This window comes from Ovis aries, chromosome 1 (genome assembly GCF_016772045.2).
Source record: "Ovis aries strain OAR_USU_Benz2616 breed Rambouillet chromosome 1, ARS-UI_Ramb_v3.0, whole genome shotgun sequence".
Classification (NCBI taxonomy): domain Eukaryota; kingdom Metazoa; phylum Chordata; class Mammalia; order Artiodactyla; family Bovidae; genus Ovis; species Ovis aries.
The window spans coordinates 174230818-174248534 of record NC_056054.1 but is presented as its reverse complement, the minus strand read 5'-3'; the positions used below and the strand labels follow the sequence as shown (position 1 = coordinate 174248534).

Below are 17717 nucleotides of genomic sequence, written 5' to 3'. Positions count from 1 at the left end.
AAGGGGATGGGAAATAGGGTAAAGAGCTCTGCACATATCCTCTTAGTGGTTTTTCTATGCAGCCCTGTGGCATCCTAACTAAACTCCCACATCAGTTACCTACTCCATCATCTCTAACTCACACTGTCGCTACACATTTACTGCTTATGCATGGCCTCCACTGTTAATGCATGAGGAAGCTTGTTGAGATTAAAAATGGTCACGCTCTTGACTGGAAAAACACAGAGCTGAAAATATGACCACTGTAGGGCTTGGCTGATTAACATAAGGTGAATGAGTAGACCCAGAGCAGCTTAACGAAATTTGGCAAATTAGCATGCAAACAAACAACCGCCATAAATCCTCAAGGCCACTACCTTGCAGGATGTAGTTTGTTCATTTAATTGGACAAGTACCAGTTAGTTTAAGTAATTTATGACAATACTTCATGGCTTATTAGTAAATTAGCTGCAGTGTATGGTTTCCAGATTCAGTGATGTTCCCACACTCTGAAATCTTTCCATGTGCTCTAGAAAAGATTAACCAGATTTGCCAGGGGAATTCAATATGGTTTTTCTGTGGCTTTGTCCAAGGGAGCAAGCATGATGAGGTGTGAGCAGCTATGTGGCCTTATCTTTTGCAATAGTTGTGGATTGCAGTGAATTCTGCACTTGTCTGGACAACTATGCTTTGCTCTCACATTTGATTCTTGGCAACCTTGTTTAGAAAGGGGTGAGGATGACTAACCTCTCACTGTCTTTTGTGGGGCCCAGATTTTATCAATCACTGTCCCATCCATTTTACATGTTAGATCTTTAGATGAAACTAAATCTTCTTTGAAAATAGCCATTATTCTTAACAGGAGTGGACATCACATTGATTTTACTTATTTTATAACCACTTCCTGGGGAGGGGATCGGCTGATTCAAAAAATGGTGATAATGAACCAACTCTTGAGTTGACTAAAAATAATGATAATAATGACCCGCCCATGATCTGGGAAATGTTTGATGGCATTATTAGAGTTGCAGTTTTCTAATTAGAAACGAAACAAGAGAACTGGAGCTCCTTCAAGGGACAGCTTTAACTTTGGGCAGTTGTCACCTGTAAAATCTACTTACTCTGAATATGATAAAACACTGTATTCAGGCAGGAAGGTGGGATGCAGACATTATTCAACTCCTGATACGCCTGTGAGTGTTACAGATTTGTAGTTGATCTGAAGCCTATTATCTTATTTATGACAATCAAACTTATTCTAAGACACCAGCAACATTGATATAATTTCCTATTGTACTTTCTAGTGATATGATAAAACAAGGGGAAAAATGAGTAAATGATAAAAGGAAAAGATAAGTGTTTGGTTTCCTGTGAGTTATTTCAAAGGTTCAGGTCAGGCAAATGTGGAATACTAAAACCTTTCTTGAACTGATTCTATATTTTGAAAAGATCATTGTGTTTGTTCAGTCTACATGAAGGAAATTTTTAGTAAATATTAATGATCAAACTCTCTCCTTGAAACAGACTGCATCATGGGAACTTTTCAAAGTTTGAAGGAACTAAAATACATCACTACATATAAAATATAGAATGCATCTGTGTGTTTATAAGGAAAAAGTTTTATACATATAAGTTTTGAGTCTTTATATTTTTAAAAAATTTATATCAAGCTAAAAAACACATTTTCATGCCAACCTTGTTAATTTGGTCTTCAAGCATACAGTAACCTCCTTATATAAATGCAATGAACAGATCTATTATAGGATTAACTTACACTTACCTTATTACTTGAATTATTCTAGTTTGTTTAGAACTTGAACATCAGTAATCAACATATTAAATATTAACGTATGATTACATATTTATGATTTTACATAGGTATTGGTAAAGAGATTATTTTTATTTTTTAAACAAATACATCCAAAATTATACATTTAGAAACTGTTGCCCCTGCAGTGGAGTCACCTTGAGAAGCTACATCCTTCTTTCAATAATTCAGCCATCTTGGAAAAAGTCCCTCACAGGATGGGGATTAGGATAAATTGTTAGATTTTTGCTGTCTTCAGGAGAAAATTGACTTCAATACCAATCATCTTAACTGTTTTTGAATCCTAACTGTATTACCTATTTTTCACATAATTTGTCTAACTTAGCTAAATAGCTCATAATTGTTTCTATGCAATAATCCACAGTCAGACTACAGGTCGTTTCCATGTGCCAATAGTCAAAGGTGTCAGATATCCCATAGTAGGTTCTAAAATAATTTTGAATTCTGGTAGCATCTTGGCAACGAGTGTTGCCACTTCCCTAATAGAGTTCTTTAGATAAGCTAATTCTAGTATTTTTGTTATAAAATTAATCACATTAATATCTCATTAGTTATCCCTTGAATGCATATGACTATTTTCTTTAAACATATTGCATTGTGTCTTTTTGCTCACAACTTTTACTTTCTGCCTAACCATTGCCCACAGTAAAGCAGCCCATCCCAAAGCGCAAACCTGTAAGTCTTAGTGTTCACTTATCAATTAATTCCTTTGTTGAGGACCTAGATTTTAGTCACCTCAGGACCTACTCTACTAAGTGTTGGGAGAAATACAAACCAGAGGCATCATCCTGGCACTCAAGGAACTGAGGATATAATTAGCAAGAGGTCTGAAGACCAAAACTTTTACTAGTTTTCAGCATTTAACAAGTGAGTGTATTTAGCAGCTACTTGTTTTGATCACTTTCTTGTTACCCCAGTGGTGAGGGAGAGATTCTTCTCCTAGGGTTATGGGAATGGCTGACCACAAGACACCTGTCAGTGGACAGATGAGATCGACAGCGGCTTAATAGTCACATATACCCACAGACTGGGGACGAGGACATGCACGCCATATGGGGCTGCACAGCAGTTGCACTTAGGAGCAGAATGAATAACTGAGAGCTGTGGGAAGCAGGCTTTGTGGTAATAATAGGGTGAGGCGACCAGTGATTCCCACTGGAGGATGTGATTGGCTTGTTTAAATAACTCCATGGGCTGGTAGGGAACTGAAGTCCCTTACTCAAGAATCAGCGGGCTCTGTGCCTGTTCCCATGAGGAAGTATGTTGCAACCCTGGAGGACATAACCCACAGGAGCATGTGGGGAGGGGAACCTGTGATTAGTTTCTCCTGGTGTTCCCCAAATGTCAAAGCCCACAAAATGTTGGACCTTAATTTTAGGCCTAATAACTCATTACTATTATAAAAACTTTGAATTAAATGCTGTGTAAAACTTAAGCATTTGTTATAAATAGCACTTGCCCTTAGGACATATGCAGTCAAACAGGAGATTTGTAAGTCTAATAAATGTAAAAATACGTTAGGATAAATGTGGTAAAGGCACAAAGGCTCACAGAACTCAAAAGAGCAGAGGTCACTTCTGCCTGCAGGAATATAGGAAGGCCTGGTGGGAAAGGGGTAAAATTTCAGCTGAGTCTGAAGAAATGGACATGATTTCAACAGGTGAAAAGAAGACGACAGTGAGCATGCGGAGGGATGGGCAAGAGCAAAGGCTTAGAGACAGGAAAGTAATGGATGCATTTAAAAATCTGATGAGAGTTAAAAATAATCAGAGGGAAGGATTTGGAAGTTTGAAAAGAGAGAGTCAGGCTGTGAAGGGATTTTAATGAATTTATAACTTATTTTTAGGTGATGGTGAGACAGAGAGGATTCCACACTGGGTAATGGGGTAGTCAGAGATGCTTGGGTTTACTCTGGTGGGTTTGTGTATGGGGTCAGGAATGGGAGAAAAGGCTACAGTCAGGGTGATTAAAAAGCTGTTACAGCAAGTGAGAAACAGAGGCCTTGAATCAGGATAGCGGAAATGGAAATAGCAAGAAAGTGACAGATGTAAAAGAGAGGAGGGCTGAATTGATAATATTTGAAGAGGGAGAGGTTATAGCATTAATGTTCAGAGTCAGGGCAACTGACTCAGACCATTTACTGTGCAATAGAGGACAATTGATGCTATGAGGCAGAACCTAATTACTTCTTTCCCTGACCTATTTGGAGATTAATTTGCTAGAGGGCTTCATGTTTATTAGAAGTTTTATACTTCCTAAGCATTGGAGAAACGGAGAGGACCCTGAAGAAATAGAGCTTTTCCCTCCTCAGTGGTTTAATTGTTACATTTTGAGCTGTGATATCTACTTGCTTTGCATAAAGCATCCGTTCATCCCCAAACGGAAGATGGCTTCATTTGAGTCCCAGGGACATGGCAGTCCTCATATATGGGAGGTGGCTCTGCTGGAGATGGGCTGCTGCTTGCTGTGAGGCTTTGGCATGTCCTTCTTGTTAACATGAACTACCCCAGGAGATGCTTACATTTTTTGAACGATTCATTCTAGTTTCTATGAAAGGTTGACTATTTCTGTGGCAGGAAAATATGCAATACGAAATGGAGTCCACACCTCCAAGACTTGGTGACTCGACTATTTAGTGTTATCAGATTTCCCTCCTTCTTGTCCCCCGCCACATTCATCATTTTGTCAAGAACCCACCAGGTCAATGCTGCCAGGAGCAAGCCTTTGCATATTTGCTCACTGCATCATTCCCCACTTGGATACTTGGGAGGGAAGAAGACATCTTCCCTGCTGGAGTACAAGAGTTGTACAGTATGTGCCAGATGTCCAAGAGTTGTTGATGGAATGTTGTTGAATGCGTTTGCTGTACAATGCAGGTTCTAAGTCTATGAGATTAGACAAAAGAGGTCGAAGACCATAATCCATGCATTAGAACAATAGACTCAGGTGGATCAAAACCATGTTCTTCAAGTATCTAATCATCCAAGTTAGACCCATTCGTATGGCTCCAGTGGCATAATTTCAAACAAAGGATTTTAAACTACAAACCATTTTCTTCTTGTATATCCCCCAGCCAGAGCCTTAACTTGATGTTGGTATGTTCTCTTTCCATGAAAATATTAAAGCCTAAGCTAGCCTACTTTTTAGAGGGAAATTGTGAAAGGAATTCAGTGAGCTTTTAGGTGGGTTGGGCGAGGACTGTAAGGTCTCCCCCACATCTGAGAGTTTCTGGTTCTTGGGTAGAATGGGTTGGTAGAGAATCACGAAATTTATGTTGTTGGGCCAAGGGATCATGGTTTTATCTTGGAACTCTCATGACATTTTCTGTTGCTTTAGAGTCTGCTTATTTATTATTATCTGCATGTCTTGTCTGTCCAGTTAGATGCTCTACAGCCAGAGCCCACATCTGATTTTCCTGTTTTAACCGGAAGTGTTTAGTACAGTGATTTGCTCATAGAAGGCATTTCAAAAATATTTGTGGAGATAAACGAACATATAAACACACAAGTAGATTTGCAAATATAAGAATCCTTGATCTTTCCCTCTCCAAAGCTGTTTTTTCCCTATATGCACCCTGTGTTAGTGAATGGCAACATCCACTACCCATTTGCTCAAACCAAAACCACAGTCAGCCTTCCTCTTTCTACTACACCCCACATTCTATCCATCAGCAAGTTGTGACCCAGCTCCACGTGTCAGTTCAGTACGTTCAGTCTCCACGTCACATTTCAGTAACCGTTCACAGTCTCCAACACTATCACTTGTTTAGATCAGGGGTCAGCAAACTGCGGCCCTGCAGGCCAAATCCAGCCTGTAGCCTGTTTTTGGAAACGAAGTTTGAATGCAACATCATCATACTCATTTTATTTACATATTGTCAATTGCTGCTTTTAGGACTGTAATGGCTGAGTTGATGGCAGGGAGCAGCAGAGACTCTATGGCCCACAAAGTCTAAGAGCTTTACTGTAAGGCCCTTAAGAGACAAAGGTTGCTGACTGGGTCCTCGATTTCCTATCACATATCCTTTCTTGTCTGCTTTTTTAAATCAGTTTAGTTCAGTTCAGTCGCTCAGTCATGTCTGACTCTATGCGACCCCATGAACTGCAGCATGCCAGGCCTCCCTGTCCATCACCAGCTCCCAGAGTTCACTCAGACTGACGTCCATTGAGTCGGTGATGCCATTCAGCCACCTCATCCTCTGTTGTCCCCTTCTCCTCCTGCCCCCAATCCCTCCCAGCATCAGAGTCTTTTCCAATGAGTCAGTTCTTCGCATGAGATGGCCAAAGTACTGGAGTTTCAGCTTTAGCATCATTCCTTCCAAATAACACCCAGGACTGATCTCCTTTAGGATGGACTGGTTGGATCTCAAACCATTTTTAGCTCACTGGCTTTCCAATAGAGACCACAGTCAGTATCGGCCAATAGGCTTTTCTTTGCCAATCAAAACAAATAATCCTTTTTAAGCATTAATTAAACCATAATCACCTTATTGTAAAACATCTCCAAAGGCCTCTCATTTTAAAATAAAATCCAAATGTCTTACCATGGCCTGGAAAGCCTCTAGGCTCCAGTACTGCATCCCTCTCTTTCCACACGCTATCTCCGACTAGTTCTGCTCAGTCCACATTTGTCTTTGGCAGGACCTCAAACTTGCTAAGAGTGTTCCTGCTTCAGGGCCTCTGCACTCTTCATTTTTCTGCCCAGAATACTTGTATACATGTCTTCTCAGGATTTGCTCTTCTCATTCAGAAGGTTTTACTGAACTCTCCTACTAAAAGAGTTCTCACATAGCCTCTGTCATTCTCTCTCTCTTTACTTTGCATGATTTCTTCAGGGTGCTTATAGCAAACTAAATTATTTATTTAGTGTTTATCTGTCTATTGCCGGTCAGCTCCACTAAAAGGTAAACACCTCGAGGACAGATACTTTGTGTATGTGGCTCATGACTACATTGACAGCTCCTGCTGGTGTCTAGTACCTAGTAGATATTTAATAAATATTTGTTGAATGGATGATGTTCTAGTTATATGTAGTGAAGATCCCTTGTCAACTAATTAGGTTTGTGGGGAAGAATTTACACTCATCCCCTAGTGAAAATACTGTTTATTAGTATTTTTGTTTTGTTTTGTTTTTTCATCTACTGTTCATCTGTATCTCCAAGCAGCCAATGGGCATCTTTTCCATCCTCGAAGAAGAATGCATGTTTCATCAGGCTACAGATGTGACTTTCAAGACCAAACTTTTCGACAACCATTTTGGAAAGTCGGTTCATTTCCAGAAGCCCAAGGCTGACAATAAGGAGAAATATGAAGCTCACTTTGAACTTGTCCATTATGCAGGAGTGGTAAGTTACTTCTAGACCCTCAGCCCTGAATTATCTTGCCTCTATTTCAAATGTACTCAGCCCAAATCTTTAGATAATATATAAGTAAATATATCTGTAAAGTTTAGATTAAATGAAGAAATGAACAAAATAAATCTCAGTTCCCCAAAAAAGTTGGTGTAGACTTTTAGTACTTAGGAAATGAAATACCATACTATAATAACAGAGGTCAAAATTTTCAAAAGTAGACTCTCTCACCCAATTCAAAGTAAGACAGTTTCAGAAAGTCTCAGAGACCATCAAAGGCATGGGCTTTTCCTTATTCATCCTTTCTTTCAACTGCACGTTGTGTGAATGAGTGATTTCAACTGATCTTTTCACTGAAGTTTTTTTTTTTTTTTTTCATTCTTTCATAAAGAGTCACTATGAGGTAATAGTCTCTAAACTATGACCAACAAAGATTCCTAATGCCCCTCACTCCCTCACCTCATTTCCCCACTGGGGGTATATGTGTGTGTGTGTGTGTGTGTTCACATACGTGTGTGTGCCTGTGCTCTTTCATTCTGCTTTTGTGATTCTGGTCAGTGATTCTGGGTGGAACAAAGAGAACTGATAAAGGATAAAATAATACTAGACCTAAAAGCAACCTGCCAATTATACCTAGATATGTTTGTAACTCTCTGATATCCTTGAATATTAATTACAACAATATTTACAGTGAAATGCTATAGCATTTATGGAGTGCTCACCTTGTGTCAGAGGCAGTTGTTTTATTTCATCTGCTTTTGCCTATGTGAAGGAGGGCTGATGTGAATTTTTTGTCCTGGAAACACCATCTATTTCTTCCACCCACTCTGGTTTAGTGTTCCTCTCCCTCCCTGCTTCTTCCCTCTCGCTCCCTCCCTCTCTCTTCCTTTTTTTCCACAGTGTAAATGGTAAAGCCTGAGAAGCTCTTTGGGTTGCACACAGGTTTCTGGAGTATTTATTCAGTACTGTTACATTAAACTGATTTAAATTCAAATGACGTACACAATGTATGATTTTTTAAAAAGAATTACATAATTTGCTAAGGAACTTATGCATTCTCCTTTTTTGTTACCTGAACTACATGCCTTTCCAAAGGTGCCTTATAACATCAGTGGCTGGCTTGAAAAGAACAAAGACTTTCTTAACGAAACAGTGGTGGCTATATTTCAGAAGTCATCCAACAGACTCCTGGCAAATCTTTTTGAAAATTACATCAGTACCAACACTGGTGAGTCAGACATTCTTCCTCAATTTTTCAGCCTTAGAATGGAGCCCACGTCTGCCTCAGCGCTTATAAAAATCCTGGCTTCTTTCCTGAGAGATGTGTGTCTGCTCCACGTGACCTGAGTCGTCCCCTCTTATTAGCCTTTCCATCCTCAGGCTGGTGGTTCTTCGGGGAAACGGTGCTCTAAGGTAGATAGGTTTCAAGGAGACTGCTCCAGCCTGCTTTTATCTTCTACTCAACCAAGTTGCAAAGAGAGAGCAGCAAACCATGTTTTGATGAATGATTTTGGGGAAATAACAGGCTCCTTTAATACATACCCCCCAAATATCTTGGAATTCTCCTTCACAGTGCTTTTATATTGCAGTAATGGAATTTTTATGAGCTTCTTGAGGGCAGAGATTATGTCTCACTTGTTCAAGTGTGGCCTCAAGCATGTAACAGATGCCTGTTTAGCAGGCACTCCATAAATACTTGTTGACCAACTAATAACTAATCTTGTTTAGTAGTTTGTAATTTACAAAGCAGGGCCCCCCAGGTAGCTTAGTGGTAAAGAATGTGCCTGCCAACGCAGGAGACATGGGTTCAATCCCTGGGCTGGGAAGATCCCTTGGAGAAGGAAATGGCAACCCACTCTAGTATTCTTGCCTGGAAAATCCTATGGATGGAGGAGCCTGGCAGATTGCTGTTCATGGTGTTGCAAAAGAATTTGACATGACTTAGTGACTAAACAACAGACAACAGCAGTTTCCAAACACTTCTAGATACGTTATCTTACTCAATCCTTGTCATGACTCTTTCCAGGAAATCTCTCCCTATCTTACAGGAACAAGTACAGAAGAATTAAATAGCACCCCCAGATCTCACAAATCTACTTTGAAAGATAAACCCAGGCATATTAAAATTTTTAAGAGTTTATTTGCGCAAAAAGCTATTTGAATTGGGCAGCACCAAACCAGAATGGGTTAAGGGCATTCCACCCACAGGAGCTCAAGGAGAGACTTTTATAGAGAAAAGGTGGAAGCAAAGTGAGGAAACTAGTGATTAGCTGTATCTAAAGCCCACGTGGCTGTTTGTGATTGGTTGTCCTTAATTTCAGTTTTGTAACCTTGAGGCTTTCAGAGGCATAGAGTTTGGTTGGCTTACACAGGCTGCCACAGCATTGGAGCCGCCTCAGTCTGACAGCCTGCTTGCTTCATTGATTTAACACTATTAAATGGCAAAGCTGAGGTCAGAGACAAAACTTGTGCTTACTAGCCTCATGCTTATTTCACTCTCACTGTCTTCTGGAAACAAAGAAAACAGAGAGATGGACAGACTCCCTGGACTCAGGATCTGATTCAGACCTCTGCAGTGTAACACTAAGCTTTTGAGGACACAAAGCCCAGGTTGCTGCCATCAGCCTCACATCTGGACTGCTGCCTGCTGCAGGGGAAAGTGCACCATGGTTCATAGCAGAAGTCCAAATTGGCAGTCCCTGAGCAGAACCTAGAATTCAAACATGGTTGGTCTACACTGGTTTAAAAAAATCAGATGTACACATTTGTATTTCCTTTTTCCTTTGAAAAATGGAAATTATGGGGAAAAAAAAATCTGGCCAACCTCGTTTTAGATGCTCTTGTGAAAAAAGAATTGATGCTTTTGAGCTGTGATGTTGAAGACTCTTGAGAGTCGCTTGGGCTGCAAGGAGATCGAACCAGTCAATCCTAAAGGAAATCAACCCTGAATATTCATTAGAAGGACTGATGCTGAAGCTGAAGCTCCAATACTTTGGCCACCTGATGTGAAGAGTCAACCAATTAGAAAAGACCCTGATGCTGGGAAAGACTGAAGGCAGGAGGAGAAGGGGACAACAGAGGACAAGATGGTTGAATGGTATCACCAACTCGATGGACATGAGTTTGTGCAAGCGCTGGGAGATGGTGAAGGACAGGGAAGCCTGGTGTGGTGCAGTCCATGGGGTCGCAGAGAGTCAGACACAACTGCGTGACTGAACAGCAACAACAACAAAATCTGGCCAACCTGATTTCAAATGCCCTGTGGCAGTGGGGCAAAGTGTTCTTTAAGTGTGGTGTGTCCTCTCACTTTCTGACATTCTCACCCTCCTGTTATCTTACTCCGAGCTTCAATAGGTGTCCCCTGTCACCTGTTTTGGGACTCCTGATCAACTTAGTCAGGGAATGGAGAAATTTAGCACTTCCCGACTCTGAAAGCACATGATGACATAATTTAGGAGCATGTCTGAAGTCCCATGGGCCCACCTCAAGAGGAGACTGAGAAATGGCAGCGATTGTATTTGGACCCTGAAAATCTTCAGGCAGTGCATTTGCCTGATTCTAATAGCTTCTGAAGTACCCCTGAGAAGTTTGATAAATAGTGACCATGTAAATATATGGCTCCCAGATGAGTAATTCTCTGATCATAAGAAATCAGAGAGTGGTTTGAGAGAGGAAATTATCTTCTGACTCTTCAGGTTGTGCTGTGTTCTTTTGAACTAGAAGAGAAGACTTGTCCAGAATATTCTTTTTCATAATTCTTTTAGGACCCTGGAAAACACTTGCCTCCAAGTTTCTGATTCATCCAAACACTGAATTACTCATGATAACCATACTTTCTTCTGGAGAATCCGAGTACTGTAAACCAGCTACAATTCTTTAAAACAATAAATGGGAGGTAGTGGTGTTCCCTTTCCCTGGATAAAAAGTGGAAGTACGAAGAAGTCGAGTAATTCCCTTAGAGGGCATGGAGCATGTCAAGAGGACGTCAGTGATTAAATTCTGATCCTTGCCTCGGCAATTTCATCAGTTTTTTATGCTGTTAGCTGGCCCATTTTTTCCAGATTGCCTATGGGTTTTGTACCTCTTAATGAATTAGCACTACATAAATGTTTGTAAAGCAATTTGGCTTAGCATAGATTTGTTTGCTTCAAGAAAATGGGGATGGATTGTTTTTTATAAATTACAAAAATAATGCATGAGTGTTGCCCCATAGACAATATGGAGAAACTAAAAAGAGGAAAATAAAGATTACCTGTAATGTCACAGAGAGAGATAACAATGGCTAACATTTTAGTATACACTGTACCCAACATTTTTTATGTATATAGTCAGCCATAATACAGCTACACTTATATATACATAGATATATACACTTAGGATCATAATATACAGATATTTTGTAACCTAATTTTTCCTCTCAAAATAAACCCTAGCATTCTTCCCAGATCAGTAATATGGATCTGCATCATCATTTTAAAAGATCACAGTGTTTCATTGTATGCATATCCTTTTTTTATACTTTAACTAGCCAATCTCTTATTGTTGACATTTAAATTTTTGCTTAATATTTTTGTAATGACTAAACAATGCTTCAGTGAGTATCTTTGCACAGTTGCCTGATATTTCTTTGAGAAAAAGCACGAGAAATAGACTTTTGTGTTGAGACATAAATATTTTTAAAGCTTTTGTAGACATTGCCTTATTGCTTCTAGAACTTTGACACATTTATGCTTTCATCACCAGGGTTTGATAATGTGACAAAAAGGTGCCTTTTTAGTACTTCTTTCTTCTTTTTTTAGCTCTACAGTTTGGGGAGAAGAAACGCAAGAAAGGAGCTTCGTTTCAAATGGTTGCATCTCTGCATAAAGTAATTTTTAATTGTATCTATTCATATATTAGCTACTTCACAATCTGCATATATTACTTATTTGTAATTTTACATCTTCATATGAGGATAAAGTATCAAAAGTTAACCAGGTTGGAAAAGTTGAATATTATCTTGGTATTTATGGATTTTAGTGGACAATGTTTATCTCCTACTTAGATCCCATTTATCAACCTGCCACTCATCTTACCACTGATGAAAGTATAGGCTCATAACAACTCACAGTTGCCAGAATGGAAAGCTAAGTAATCTCCTTTCCTGCCCCTCCAGACTTTGGTCCCTCCCTTGCCTCAGGGAGATACCAACTGTAGTATAATTGGTGCATTTATGCTCAGAGCTTTTGTAGGACTCAGACTAAACTGAGTCCATGCCATTGCTTTTTTCTTCCCCAGCCCTGCTTGGCTTCCCTCCTTCTCCAGATAAATCTCTTGAACCAGAAGCTCCATCTCAGATTCTGCTTCCAGATGAAGATAAAATTTTTACAGATAGAATACTTGAGAAACAATTTCTTTCTTCAAGTTATTTTACTGCCCTTCCATAAATTATTGCTACCAAATTGCTACCAAACAGGTAGATATGATTCACAACAGAACAGTTAGATAAATATTGACTTCTTATAGGAAGAAAATAATGTACTTTGGTAAGCAGGGAAAAATGTTGAATTCATTATTTCTTTGTTGGTTTGTATCTGGTTTTAAGATTAAGTTGATCATCATGGAGACTTGTGAGGTGGATTGGTCTTTTTAGTGATTTCTAAGTGATTTTGTGTTGGTTATGTTCTCCATTTTAGGAAAACCTAAATAAATTAATGACTAACCTGAAATCAACTGCACCTCATTTTGTGAGATGCATAAATCCCAATGTGAACAAAACACCAGGTAAGTAGATTTCTTGTAATCTACACTAGGAAATTCTTTTGATTTAAGCTATGTTGAATGTCTTTCAAAAAAGCATTCACCAGTCTCTTTTATATAAGGGTAGATTTTAATAAAGAAAACTAAAATAAGTTAAAAGTGAGTTTTTCAAAACTTGCTCAAGATTGCCTTTGAATTAAGATTCAGGTGGATATGCAGAAGGATTTCACAAAGCAGTTGGGTAACATTAGAATACTTAATATTATCATTTAAATTCCTTCTGGAATTTCATGCTAAAATGTGGATGAGCTTCTATGCCATTGTCTACAAGGGCAAAGTATAAAAAAAAGGGATTGAATAATCAGTTGGGGGATTAAGGTGGATATTTCAGCAAAAAGGAAATCATTTGGTCTAAATTATCTAAACTGACCATAAAGAGAGATTCTAAATCCATTTCTAATTGTTAAGAACTCCCTCTAGTCTTGCTTTATCATATTACTATCTTCCCTCTCCTTAATAGTACCCATCTCTTTAGTTATGTACTCCGGGGCAGTAGATACTTTTTAAAAAATGTTCTATTTTTTCTTCTATTTTATTGAGATATAATTAACATGCAGCGCCTACAAATTTAAAGTATACAGCATAATGGTTTGCCTTGTATACATTATGAAATGATTATAGGTTTAATTAACATCCATCATCTCTTATACATTCAAAACAAAGAGAAAAATAATTCTTGTGATGAGAACTCTTAGGATTTACTCTCTTAATAATTTTTGGTATACCATACTGCAATGTTAACTATAGTCATCATGGTGTACATTACACCCCTAAGACTTATTTATCTTAAAAATGAAAGCTCACACCTTTTGATGACCTTTCATCCAATTTCCCCTCCCCTACCCCACTTCCAGTAACCACAAAATTGAATCTATTTTTTTATACATTTGTTTGTTTGTATTTTTAAGATTTCATGTATAAGTGAGTGATATTTTCACCATAAGCTTCTTTGCTATTAACATCTTTGCACAAGCATTTTTGCAGCAAACTTTCACCTACAGAACCAATTAGCCATCAAGCAATTTTGTCATAAAAGATAAAACAACAACAACAAAAAGAGGGGCATTAAAAGAATATAATTAAACATGAAAAATGAGTAACAAAATTAAAAACACTTTATTGTGAAATATGAAATCTTTGAATGTACTTAAAATGTGTATAGATCCATGGCGATACTGCACACATAACTGATTTTACTTTGTGGGTTGAACCTAACCATTTATCTTCCAAGTTTTGTTCATAGTTCATTATACATTTTTTTTGGCTTATTGATTCACCTTTTTGTTCTGCACTACACTTTTTATTTTTTGCAAAAATTTCTTGCCTCAGTGAGAGAGCTGTCACTAAATACAAGTGCTAAAATAGATGTTTGTAACTGAGCTTTGTGTCGTGTTGTGAAAGCTTTCCACACTACTATTTGTTCTTGGCATATGGTCACATGTCTGTTGGTAGATGTTCCAAGTTCTATGGAAAATGTGGGTTCAACTCTGCACTGCGGAGGCCCTCGGCCTCTTTCAGATTCATGTAATATGAGAATGAGAGTACTGTGTCAATGGAGAAATGAAACCAAACTGTCAGTCAGTTGAAACCAGTTATTTTATCTTTTATGGCAAAATTGCTGCATGGCCAATTAGTTGTGCAATGAAATCACTAGTGGCAAGAAAGCTTTCAGGAAAGACATTTAGGATGAAAATATCTAGAATCATAAATGAGATCGTATGGTATTTGTCTTTCTCTGGCTTATTTTGTTTAGCATAATGACCTCAAGGTCCTTTTATGTTTTCATACATGGGAGGATATCTTCCTTTTATATGGCTGAATAACATTCCATTATATATATATACCACATCTCTTTTAGCTGTTCATCCATCAGTGGACACTTAGATCGTTTCCATTTCTTGGCTTTTGTAGTGGACACTTTTTAATGAATGGATAGTACTGGGGTGGGGGTGATGAGAAAGATAGGTGGTGGTGAATTATTTATGTTTTAATTAACAAAGGAAAGTTTCTACAGATATTAATTACAGGGATTGCTTTCCTTACTTCTTGGATTTGAAGATTCCCAGCCTTCTCTTGAATAACTGGCTTTTATGGAGCTTGGTTGGAGGCTGTCAGCCTCGAAGCTGTGTATGTGACAAGCAATTACTATCTTCAGAGCACTAATCATCCTTGGATTAGGTAGCCAAATGTTGCTGATCCTGATTTCTGAGGTTCTGTAAAACCTTGCATTTTTATTAGCATCCTGTAATTAAGACCCCAATCTTGACAGTCTGTGACCTGTTTGGGGAAAGTGTGATGCTAAACAGTGATGCTGCAGTTTGAGTTTTTGCAATGCAAACACTTCGTGTTCATTCACGCTGTATGTTTTTTGCCTTATTGTTTCTCATCAGCTGGGTTTCTGAATGCATCTAGGGACACTGCTTCCATCCAGCAAGGAATCTAATTAGCTGCCTCTATTTTGAAGCAAATCTGTTGCCTATTAGAGTTGCCTCCCATCGAGCCAGCTCTGATATCAGCAGGTTTTTTTTTTTTTTTAATTCTGAAGACAAAGTCATAAGAAAAGCTTCATGATCTAATCAGAACAGTTCTTCATATGTCCTTAAAGGGAGTAAGCATGCTTGATGCTATTGTGTCACAGAACTCGGCTTTCTCTCCTTCTCACAGATGATCTGTTTCTGTCTGTGACAGGGATGGGAGTACAGGACTATGGATATATGTCCTACCGTTTATTTCTGTGACCCTGGGCAGAGGCAAAAAATCATCTCTTTCCCATTTTCCTTATAACATTCTAGCAGGTCTTTGTTAGGAGAGTGCCATTTGGCTTCTTCCAGATGCCTTACTGAGAGCCAGATACAATGGCTTATTGGTTGGCTTTTCAAAGGCTTCTATCAGAGACTGCAGCTGCAGCTCTAGTGGGCTTCATCTCAGGAACAAAGGGGTACTAGGAGAAGGCTTATACTTTAGAACACAACTTAAGTTTTCTCAAGATCACCAGAAGATAATGTAGGCTGGGTGTGGCCAGTTCTTCCCAAATGCGAAACAGTAAACAGAATTTTGTGGCTGTGCTTACCTTCCCCTTTATTTGCATTCTCCCTTTTTGTAATCCCTTCCCCTTCCTACTTGGAGGTGCCAGTTCTCTTTTGTGTTTTATCCCCACTATATCCCCACTATAGTTGATTTTTGACTGGCAAATGGATGTCATACCAGCCATTTACATTAGGACAAAAATGTATTTTTTCACCTTCTAGGAGTATTTGCTTATATAATCTTGACTAACTGAGAACTAAAGGATTCATCCCAGGTAAATCCTACTTAGAGACTCCTATATTATAGGTGGGGACTTTGAGAGCCATCAGGCTGACAGTGAATGAATCCTTTTAACTATCATGTAGAGAACAGCAGATTCAGACTCTTTTAACCCAAGATGCAGCAGCTAGGACAAAATCTAGGGTAACCATCATTTTGGACATGGACTCACAGTGAACCTCCTTCTTCAGGTGTAATGGACCCTTATTTGGTTCTACAGCAGCTGCGCTGTAATGGTGTCGTAGAAGGGATCAGGATATGCCGCGAAGGTTTTCCACACCGACTGCTGTATGCTGATTTTAAGCAAAGGTAAACATACATCCTGGGATTCAAGAAGCCTGGAGCATTTCTCTTTCCCCTCTCTCTTTCTGAGCACTTAGGCATGCATTGTTTGTTGGTGGATATCCTCCAGACGACAGATCGATGTGTTTTGGTGGTGGTGAGATATATGATGACAGAGTTCCATTATTATTTCCCCTTAAATCCAACATCCATGTAGCTGTAATATCCTTAAATCTCTATTACTGGATAATAGACCCACATATAGAAGAAATATATAGAGAAGAACGATACAGAGGCTGGATTGAATCTCTGCAATGTTGTTGGTACTTAATCGTAGCTGCCATCCAAGCGGGCTGTTTCTTTCCTAGCAGAGCCTGTGAAAGGCAGAAAGCCAGCAGGGTATGCGGCAGGAGGCAAGACAGGCATTTTTACTTTCTATTTCCTGAATTCTGAAAGTGTCAATTATAAGTCATCAAGCTAATTTGAGCAAAGTAGAGTAGAGTAGAAAGAGTACCTGTGTCAGTATTGAGAAGCATATTTCTAGCTCTCCAGCAACTCACCATTAGGATGAGGGAATCCTGGAAAAGTTCTTTAATGTCTCTGCTTCTCAGTGTCCTTATCTGTACTTAGAGACACTTACGCCTGTCTCTTTGTCTTTCCTCTGATCCCTACTCCACTCTCTCCCTCCTTCCTCTTGAGCATAAAATCAAGTGAGGTGGTCTTGACAGCACAATGAAAAGTAAGGAAAGAATTATTGCTTGTATCCTGTTATTATTGCCAAGAGTTTTGAAAAAAATTGAACATATTGATAGGAGAGGTGGAAGTTTATATATATATATACACTTTCCTTTGCCTTACTTGTCCAAATTATTCTTTATTCGCACCCCTGACCTGGATTTGTTTTTTACTTAAATTAGGTACTACATTCTGAACCCAAGGGTGTTTCCAAAGAGCAAATTTGCAAGCAACAGAAAAGCAGCTGAAGAATTACTTGACTCCTTAGAGACAGACCATACCCAGTACCGCTTTGGAATCACTAAGGTAACCAGAGAACCACAAAGAATGCATTTGGAAAAGAGTGGGAGGAAAGTCTGTATATCCTAAAATACCCATGAAAATGCAATTGTAAGGCTTTTACAGCTCTTGTGACCACAAATAATACTAACAGAACTC

The 17717-nt window shown here is 38.9% G+C and overlaps 1 protein-coding gene across 4 annotated transcripts in view; it reads left to right on the top strand.

The window, feature by feature from the left end:
• Window positions 1-17717, top strand: part of MYH15 (myosin heavy chain 15) — a 152066-nt gene that overhangs the window by 49200 nt on the left and 85149 nt on the right. For 2 of the 4 annotated variants that reach the window (XM_060404248.1, XM_060404253.1), the window contains exons 15-20: window positions 6972-7151; window positions 8253-8385; window positions 11957-12024; window positions 12833-12920; window positions 16454-16571; window positions 17462-17585. In XM_060404248.1, coding sequence (XP_060260231.1) covers window positions 6972-7151; window positions 8253-8385; window positions 11957-12024; window positions 12833-12920; window positions 16454-16571; window positions 17462-17585 — 711 coding nt within the window. Of the gene's footprint in view, window positions 1-6968; window positions 7152-8252; window positions 8386-11956; window positions 12025-12832; window positions 12921-16453; window positions 16572-17461; window positions 17586-17717 lie in introns of all 4 variants that reach the window. The other 2 variants (XM_060404256.1, XM_060404262.1) reach the window with 1 other exon arrangement.